Source organism: Sardina pilchardus, chromosome 4 (genome assembly GCF_963854185.1).
Source record: "Sardina pilchardus chromosome 4, fSarPil1.1, whole genome shotgun sequence".
NCBI lineage: Eukaryota > Metazoa > Chordata > Actinopteri > Clupeiformes > Clupeidae > Sardina > Sardina pilchardus.
The window spans coordinates 11,928,821-11,938,820 of record NC_084997.1 but is presented as its reverse complement, the minus strand read 5'-3'; the positions used below and the strand labels follow the sequence as shown (position 1 = coordinate 11,938,820).

The window sequence follows — 10,000 nt, the reverse complement described above, 5'->3', positions numbered from 1 at the left end:
CTATATGAAGGATGCTATATTTTCACATGGTTTGACTGATATCGGTCACCATGTTGATATACATGAGAGAGTCGCATTCCTTATATAGCAAAGGCAGTTCTGCTAAATGCTGTGTTTATCTGTTTATCTGATGTTCTGATCAGGGTTTCAGCGACTATGAGGAACATACGTGAATAGCACACTACACTCATTTTTAGCCCATGTGTCATGAGTGTGTTGAAGTATCTCTGAAATGTAGCCTAGAAAATATGAAATTTGATGGAACTTTAATAATGTTATACTACGGTAGTTTGGGTAATGGGATTAAGTTCCATTTGCGGTAGAGTAGTCGTCTAGACTGGATGTAAGGTCATTAAGATCACCTCTATTGGTATTAGCCTGGACACTCTATAAATAGCTGGGATGTGTTAGCTTAGCTAATGTTATCTCCCCCTAAAGTACAGTCAATCCCTCAAATGATTTTTGAATGTGAGTGTGCGTTCAGGCATGCCGGGTCTCAGATGGCATGACAGAGTGGGAGAATACATGAGGTCGATATGATGGATGTTGCTCCTCAAGGCTGAGATTTTTTCAGCACTGAATCTTGCATCTCACCGCATTGATTTTCAACTGATGGGATATTGGAGGAATGCAGAGGAATTTAGGCCATGAGAAACTACTGTGTGTGTGAGAATAGTGTAAATATTGTGTGAGAATTATCATTCAGGTTGTTCGTAGGCAGAGGAGTTGAGGTGTTTTCTTCTCCCATTCCTGCATGCATGGAGGGTTAAAAACATTAGCGTCAGTCTCTTTATAGCCTGTAGCTATGGAGAAAAACACTGCAGTAACACGGGGGGTAGTAATGGGGTTAAAGTCAGGAGGCCTGGAAGTGCTGAGAGAGAGAGAGAGAGAAGCACAGAGGACTCATAACTCCCTCATGGCCCCCAAGTGTGCTCCCAAATCCTCAGTGGAGCCTCGCTTCATTATCTGACAGCCCTTGCTAGGCTAATGAAAAATGGCGCCGTTTCATCAAAAAAAGATCATTTTTCTAAACATTACGTTTTTTTTTCTTGGCTCTCCCTTACTTTCAGGTCAGCAGCTGTGCTTGAAAGCAAATTAAGCTCAGGAGGGTTTTAGTTATCTGAATCCTCTGTGTGATGCATCGGTTATGTTCAGCACTTAACGGCCTCGTGGGGATTTGACTTGCAGGCTGGTGAGAAAAAAAGGGAAGGCATTTGCTTGGAGCGCAGTGACTGAAGTGAAACATTATGTTGACACTCTTAAAGCAAGTGTGTCATGGTTTCCTGTTGAGAGAGCTGACATTAAAGACACAAACACACACACACACACACACACACACACACACACACACACACATATATTACATTGCCTTTGCTGAATATGCCAAGTTAAGCACAGGAAGGATCTACTTTACACCGAAATTATTCACAGGTTTTCTCAGCACCTTTGTGAGAGGGTCCAGCTTTGGGGCAGACCCTGGAAACATGTTAGGACAAACAAATAGTAGTCCTTTGAAGCTCAGCAGTTCTTGACCTCTCGTAGCCAGCAGCTTAGAAGGGACTTGTCAGCAGGGGGAGTGTATTCCAAGCAACAAATCCTCTCTGCACATCACACTCACTCCACACACTGTGCCATGCCATCCAGATCTCCAGTGATTCCTAAAAAAACCCTCTTTGTTTTGTTTTGTAAGCTCTGTGTGTGTGTGTGTGTGTGAGTGCGTATTTGTGTGTGTGTGTGTGTGTGTAAGCGTGCGTGCATGCGTGTGTGTGTAAGCGTGCGAGCTTGCATGTGTGTGTGTGTGTGTGTGCGCATGCGTGTGGGTGCGTACGTCTTTGTGTGCGTCTGTGTGTGTGTGTGTTTGTGTATGTGTGTGTCTGTGTGTGCTTTAGTGGTAAGCTGATGGCATGGGTCACTAAGAGCATCCACGTGCCTGTGGTTTTGAGCTCTAACTGAAGCATACATCTGGCAGCAGCTGTGTGGTCAGCGCAGGCCCCGACCGCTCCTCAGACAGACGGACGAACAGACAGACACACACTCTCACGCACGCACGAACACACACACACACACACACACACACACACACAAGCGTAGGAGTTGACCGTGGAGTAGATGCTGCCCTTATTTGGTGCAGTTTGACTGGATGCCTTTTCAAAACCATATTGTGAAAACAAACCAAGAAATTCTAGTATTTCCTGAAAACTGCCCTTCCTTGAAAACATCTGACTGTTCTCTGAAGAATTCATTATCTCTACATAATAGACTGCTGTATATTTGCACCTTGTTTGTTTACTAGACACATCTACTATCGACCAGAAACATTTTGTTATGCATTTGTAGTAGTAGTAAAAATGATTGCAGTACAAATTAAGCTCTGTGTATTTATACTACTACCCTGGCCTGAAGCTCTCAATGGCACTATTATAGATACTAAGTCCCATCCATAAATATACCATTTCAGAGGCATACAGTATATATCAGGGCCGCGTTTCCCAGATTTGTTAAGAACCTCTTAAGTGCTAAGAACTTGTTAGGAGCGTTCTTAGAACGTTCTTAGAGCGCTCTTAAGAAGTTCTTAGCACTTAAGAGCTTCTTAACGAATCTGGGAAACCCGGCCCAGTTCATTTCAACAGCAGTAGTGGTGATGCGCTGATCCATGGTGTAGTGGTTGCTTCTGGGATTAGAGGGAGCCTGCACAGGCTGCTGCACATTCCCTTTGTCTGTTCTCTTGTCTGAACCCAGCGCTAGTTTATCTCCGTCTCCCGTTCTGAGCCTAATGACCTGAGCCACTTTCCCACACCTGACCTGCATGCCAGGTGCACTCCGTTACCGCTCTCTAAGCAGATTTTATCTGCCTGTTTGTCACTGCACACACATATATACACACACACACACACACACACACACACACACACTCACACACAAGTGGTTTCAAAAGGAGCTGTGCCAGGACTTTTCTCACGGCAACCCGGTGCAGTCGCAAGCAGAGCTTTTTCTGCTCCCTCTTATTTTCAGCTACTGTCACACATTCCTATAGGTACCCGTGAGAACTCAAAGTCAAGGTCAAGGTCAAGGACGAGGATCCAATGTCATGAGAAGGTCAGTGAAGGACAAGCCTCTGTGTGTGTGATTCTCGCAGCTCTGCAAATGGAACGCTGTGGTTTATTAATAGCGCCAGAACATCCCCATCCTCTGGTGTGTTGGCAGTGCCTAGCAAGCCTCGCTGGAGACATCTGCCATCACATTAAACAAGTGAAACAGCCCCCCTCCTCTCCTCTCCTCTCCTCTCCACTCCCTCTCTCCCTCCCTCCTGGAGGTGGGTGGCAGGAGGTGTTAGAGGAGAAGGAGAAAAGAAGGGGAGAGGAGGAGGAGGAGGAGGAGGGGCAGTTTCCCACCCAGACATTAACAAATCTCCCCGGCCCAGATGTTTCACATGTGAGAGAGCAACACAAATGACCCTCACTGGAGACTTGTGTTCTAGGAGCAAGTGGAAAGCTGTCTGGCTGCAATGTCCTCAGTCTTTCCTTTAGCACTCGGAGAGAAACAGACAGGACAGATGGCAGAGAGAGGAAAGAGAGGGTGTATGCTGGTATGTGTTTATGTGTGTGTCTGGTTGTGTTATGGTTGTGTGTGTGTATGTGTGTATGTGTGTGTGTGTGTGTGTGTGTGTGTGTGTGTGTGTGTGTGTGTGTGTGTGTGTGTGTGTGTGTGTGTGTGTGTGTGTGTGTGTGTGTATGTGTGGTAGAAAGAGAGAGAGAGAGATGTTATCTGTGTGCAGTGCTTTGTCGCTGCTTGCCTTTGAAAGGTGTTGCTGCCCCCTCCATATGTGAATGAGTCTGTTTCAACACAGGAGACATTTCATCAGCTTCCCCACCACACTCACAACACAATCCTCCAGACGTGAACTATGCTTTGATGGCTCGATGGCTGGGTACACTGTTCAGTACAATGTGCAGTACACAAAGCCAGGGAGTTTGCATTGGGTGATGACGGTTGGGTTGCATAGTCACAACATCACGCGTGGAGGTCACTAAGACCATCTGTCTGCAGCTCTCTCATGTGAGGCCCATGATGGAGGGAGAGCCGCGGCCTGTCTAAGTGCATGTTAACAGTGTAGTGACAGCACAGTGTCTGCTCTTGGTTGGAGAGGTATACATTTACACTGTAATTATTCAAGGTCTGGTCTCGGTTGGATAGGTGTAACCTTACACCATAATTATTCATTCCATAGGAAAAATCCCACAACATTAGCTAGGTGCGATTTTCAATAACATGCGTTAGTCTAAAGAGGTGTGCACTGCATTGGAATTGCCACTGAATTCTCCCGTATTCAATATAGATGTGCCTTTTTGACCTCATTCTGTCGTTTTCCTGTCTTCGGATGAAGACGCTATGTTGACTCGCTCCAGGTTTTTGTTCACCTGTCATAGCTGGGAGCGGCGGACTGTGAGCGGCTGATTAACATCCTGTTGCCTCACCTCTGATTCGATTCCCACCGCTGATTGCACTTGCCGTGCCTGGGTCAGCAGATCCGCTCTCTAAAAGCTGGGGGGGAGCTAGAGGCGGAGGGGCCGCGTGTCAGGCGGGGAGAGGTTGATGGCATGGGGGTCAGGGAGGGGGTGGGCTGGGAGTAACGTTCTTTCCTTGTTGAGAGAACGCTCAAGGAAGTGGTCCCGCACTTGGAGGTTTACATCCAGGCCCTCTGGTTCCCGTCTGACATGATCAAAGACTGACACTGATCATATTCCGTTTGTGTTAAGCTGTTATCACCTGACCTTTGAGCCGTAGCGGCGCAATTTGTGGGCAAATGAGTTCTGTGGGGAGCCAGGCGCGAGGCTCGTTTATTAATACCGCGGGGGAAACAGGTGCTACGGCATGCTGAAGACGTGGTGCGAGGAGGCCGTGGCATGCGAATGAGTCGCCGGGTGATTAGCGCCCCGCGCGAGCCTGACAGTTTGGGAACACTGTCAGAGAGAATCAACGCTAAGACCGTCGGCTTAAAGATTCTGTGTGAACCAACTTTCACTGACGCCCAGAAAAATGCAGAGAATCCATACCGTTTTCCCATGGCGATAATGATGCTGCTCGACGCCACGGTGGTTGCGTACCTTAACTGTTCTCGGAGTCGGATAAGTATCCCGCTAAACTAAATAGAGGTAATGAAAATGTAAATGCTGGGAGCGGGAGGCCGCGTCGTTCTGTCTCTGGCTCAGTGGACTGAAGTGCTGCCCGAGGGGGTCGTCCGTCCGTTCGCGCCGGCGGACGCCCACTGCTTCGGGTCCCCTACGTCCATTATGATACGACAGGACGCCGGGCCTCCGCTGCGCGGCGGGCGCCCCGTTGCGTGGCGCTGCAGTGCTGAGAGCCTCTCATTACGAAGCTTGTCAGCGTGTTGTGGCGCGGAGAGAGGCAGCCCTCGGGGAAGAGCAGGAACAGCGGGACGGCGCTCTCTCCGCCTAACAAAGTCAAGTAGGGTGGAGGACTGGAGGAAGGGAACACAGTGTGGTGGTGTGCAGTGACTTTACTTTTTTTTTTTTTTACTCCAAAAAAAGCTGTTCCAAAAGAGAAGTGGGACTTTTTTTTGTTTGCTTGGTCGTGTTGTTTTCAGAGTTTGGGAGCCTCCGGTCCCATGGGGGCTCAGGTGATTCTGACTGGCACTTTTGTGGTGTGTAGTCTGGAGCGAGTTTGTAATATTTGTTTGGTCCCACGGCGCTACATTACTTGAGAAAATGTGGTTGGAAATTCTGCTGGCAAAGAGTTTATAGCTAACCCTCCAAGCCCGCCCACCCCTCATCCTCACACACACACACACACACATACACACACACACACACACACATACCCACACACACCACACACAGACATAGAAAAAAAAATGCTGCAGTAGTTGCTTTTGTTTTGAATCGATTGATCTGTGGTTCATGGTCAGTCCACACCACCTCCTCACATGGGTGAAGACATTTCAGCAATGATGTTGGCCTCTTTTAAAATACTACGCTGTGGGGAGGAAAAAAAGCAAAAGACAGCACCCTCCCCCTATTGTGTTGCGCCCCAATGGGAGTCCAATTAAGTCAGACATGTTCTCTACAAGGTGCTGAAAGCATTCCATGGCTTTCCCAATGCTTCACACCAGCGCTGTCAAATTGGCTGCAAAGTCGATATCAACCTCACTTGGCTCGCTCAAGTCTTATCCCACAGATTCTCAGCTTGGATTGAGATTTGGAGGCTGAACTGAAATCACTGTGTCTGTTTTGGAACAGCGTTGCCTCGACAAGTCGACGTTTGGCGCGGCACAGCGCAGTAAGGGCTGTCATTTACGAGAAAATCCTTTCACGGAAACACGCGTTAGGCCTGTTGATGTAACGTACCTGATTAGCGGACATGCTCATGTATTATGTATTATATAAAAGTTGATCCGTGTTCGCTCTGGGCACCGGCGCTGGCAGAAAAAAAACCCCATCATGCATTATACATAACATTGGTCGACTGCCGCTCACTGAGCAGGTCAACGATGAATGAAGATGGCCACATCAAGAGCGAGCGTGAAGGGGTCGTCCTCTTTGGCGTTGACCGTTTCTCCTGCGGAGCGGCGCTGGCGCATGACAAGATCATGGCTAAATTGTCTCAGAGCTTAGAAATCCTTTAATCTCTGACTTCCCCTTCATCTACACTGATTGAAGTGGATTTGCCAAAGTGAAATCAATCTCCGGGTCGTCTCCGGGAGTTTTTTTTTTTTTTCCGCCGATGTTCACCTGCTCAGCATATTTCTTGGAAAGGAAAAGAGCGGTGTGACTGTACCGCCCCGGGCCCCTCGCTGTGCTGGAGTTTGTATATACGTAGTAGCCGCTAACCCCAATTACGCGATCTCTAAAGAGGTTGAGAGAATATTAAGGCATCCCACGGCATCAAAGCACCAAGGGAAGGCTGGAAACCTTGGCCTATATTTTGCTCTCTCGCAGTCAAAAGGGGAAGTTTAGCATATAAAAGGGAGCCGAGCTAATAACCCTTTCGCTGCATGCAAGTTTGATGATGCGTTTTAACACTTAATGTCACTTCAGATGGAGTCGAGTTCTGCTTTATTGTGGACGGCATCAGTGTGGATGTGTGTCAGTGTGGATGGGGAGGATGATCAAGGCCTGAATACCATGGTGGCCTCTCTGAACATCTAAGTGTGTCTGAGTAAATGAGTTTGTGTGTGTGTGAGAGAGAGAGAGAGAGAGAGTAAATGAGTGAGTGTGTGTGTGTGTGTGTTGCAATAGCCCAATAACTGGTTGGCTTCTGGAAGTGTTAGATGTAAGATGCCTGGAGGCCCTCTGATGAGACGTGTGTGTGTGTGTGTGTGTGTGTGTGTGTGTGTGTGTGTGTGTGTGTGTGTGTGTGTGTGTGTGTGTGTGTGTGTGTGTGTGTGTGTGTGTGTGTGTGTGTGTGTTTATTCATGAGGGGGACTTGCTGCATCACAGCAGGCCAGCAGCAGTCGCTCCTCTCCATTATTGATCGTAGCCGGAGAGAGAGAGAGAGAGAGAGCCCAACACGTCTGCCTCCCCAGCCAGCGAATACGGGTCAGCGTGCGCTCGGCTCGGCTCTCCTCTGCAGCAGGACTTCACAGTCTGGCCTCCTTTCCCCAGCACCAAACTAGGCCAACCCAGGAACTTTAGCAACCAGAGTAAAGAAGAGTGAAGGGATGAGAACAGTAGGGGGGGAGGATAAAAAAAAAATAATGTCTGGAAAAAAGAAAGTCATTGTACCTCGCTTGCATTTTCCTCTCTTCTCTCTATCTCTCTTTCTCTTTATTTTTATGCCTGTGTGCAGAGGGGAGGTTTGCTGAGGCAGTGGTGGTGTTTGTGGCTGGCGTCGCTGGGGACTAAATAGAAGCTGAATGGCCGGAGAGCCCCCCGGGAGAGAAGTTCTGTGGAAGTTTATCTGCAGGGAGACGAGGGATTAGGGTCTGCAGCTGCCCGGGGAGATTACGGCCTGTGTCACAGGGATTACTGTCCAGAGAGGGACACACACATGGCCACCGAGCCCTCTGCCTTTACGTTCACACGCACACATAACACACACACACACACACACACACCCACAGACACACACACACAATGTTGAGATGGTGAGGGAGAAGGCGGCCATTGCTGCTACGGCAGCTTAATAGATATCACGTCCATGTGAAGAGAGCGCTCTTCCTCCTGGAGTCCGCTGACTCATCTGCTAGGTTTTCGCTCGGCGCGCCAATACTGCTGCCTCCGCGCGGCCGGCTTTTTTCGGCGGTCTTGCGCTCCCGCTCATCCCCAGACGTGCCGGGGGTCGAGAGAGACGGCCCCACAGATTTGCAGCGCTAGGCAAAAAGAAAGAGAGAGTGTGTGAGAGTGAGAGAAAGAGAGTGAGAGAGAGAGAAAAGGAACGGAAGATGATATTAAAAGACAGAGCACATTGAGTTTTCCCAGTTCCCAGAGGCCGCTTGCCTGTTCCTCAGCTAAAACCATCCATTATGTCCGGGCGCCCCGGTGCACTGAGGCGGCATGATTTGTTGGGAATTAATCACCCCGGAGCCCCCTGGCGTGGCAGAGACGCGGGCAGGCGCCACTCGGGCAGCGCCGCCGTCATGTGCCAGGCGGCGGGGAGCCTCTGTGTGTGTGTGTGCGAGAGGCAAGCGGTGGCACGCAGCTCTCCTATGGGAGGTCGTGGCAGTGCCCTGTACCCGCTCCTGTGTGTATCTTTGTGTGTGTGAGGGAGGGTGGGGGGTGAGAGTGAGTGAGTGAGTGAGTGTGTGTGGCGCGTTGGGCAGATTGCGTAATGCTCATGGGTCGCCAGCATGTGCGCTGGGCTCTTCATGAGGGCAACAGATGGGCACAGGAGGTCAGTCAGCAGTCACTCTCTCTCTCTCTCTCTCCCTCTTTCTCTCTCCATCTCTCCATCTTTCTCTCTCTGCCCTTCTTTCTTTTTCGCGGCTCCACAAGTTGTGAGGGGCAGCTGCCCAGAGAGACACCATGCCACGCCACGGCACTCCGCGCCACGCCACGTAAGAAGGGTGGAGCTCTTCTCACCCGCTCGGGAGGGCTAGAGAGCGGGCACCTGCTCAGTCTCATGCCTGCCTGCGTCGTGCTCTTCCTCTCGTTCCGCTCGCTCAAATCTCCCCTGACATGACAGGGATTCAGTGGGGCGGCTGGCATTAATCGGTCTGTTAAGGACAAAAAGGATAATGTTGCGTCAGGACTGTGAGTATTTTTTAAAAAAAGCGTTTACAGGGGCCGGACATGTTCAGTTTGATTGTGTTTTTTTTTTTTTTTTTTTGTCGTGTTGTTAACCTTTCTTGAATTTTTGAATCATTAATTAATGAATTTATTTGGGGATTTTTTTTGTTCCTTTCCGATCGGGCAGGTATGAAGACGCCCCTGAGCCCGACGCAGTTCTTTGAGAACGGTCGCCTGTGCTTCCCGTACGGTGCCTGCGTGGAGCTGAAGGAGGTGCGGCCGGTGGACGGCCAGGCCGACATGCAGCCGCTGCAGCCGCCGCCGCAGCAGGAGAAGAAGAAGCTGCTGTTCTCGCTGTGCGAGGTGTGCAACATCCAGCTCAACTCGGCCGCCCAGGCCCAGGTGCACTACAACGGCAAGTCGCACCTGAAGCGCGTCAAGCAGCTGAACAACGGCGAGATGCCGCCGGCGGTGACCGTCGCGCCGCCCGCCCTGTCCACCACGCTCACGCTCAGCAGCAGCAGCCTCAGCGGCTCCGTGTGCACCATTGGAAGCACAGGTAAGAGCGCTCCAGAGTCCAGCTATACCGCTCTCTCTCTGTCTTTCTTTCTTTCTCTATCTCTCTGCTTTCTTCTTTCTCACTCATACATACATACACACACACACACACACGCATGCACACACGCATGCACACACACATACACACACACATACACATACACATACACATACACATACACATACACATACACATACACATACACATACACATACACATACACATACACATACACATACACATACACATACACATA

The 10,000-nt window shown here is 49.7% G+C and overlaps 1 protein-coding gene across 3 annotated transcripts in view; it reads left to right on the top strand.

The window, feature by feature from the left end:
- Positions 1-10,000, top strand: part of znf385b (zinc finger protein 385B) — an 84,886-nt gene that overhangs the window by 11,392 nt on the left and 63,494 nt on the right. For 2 of the 3 annotated variants that reach the window (XM_062534176.1, XM_062534177.1), the window contains exon 2: positions 9,373-9,744. In XM_062534176.1, coding sequence (XP_062390160.1) covers positions 9,375-9,744 — 370 coding nt within the window. In that variant the 5' untranslated portion in view covers positions 9,373-9,374. Of the gene's footprint in view, positions 1-9,140; positions 9,210-9,372; positions 9,745-10,000 lie in introns of those variants that run through there. The other variant, XM_062534175.1, reaches the window with a different exon arrangement.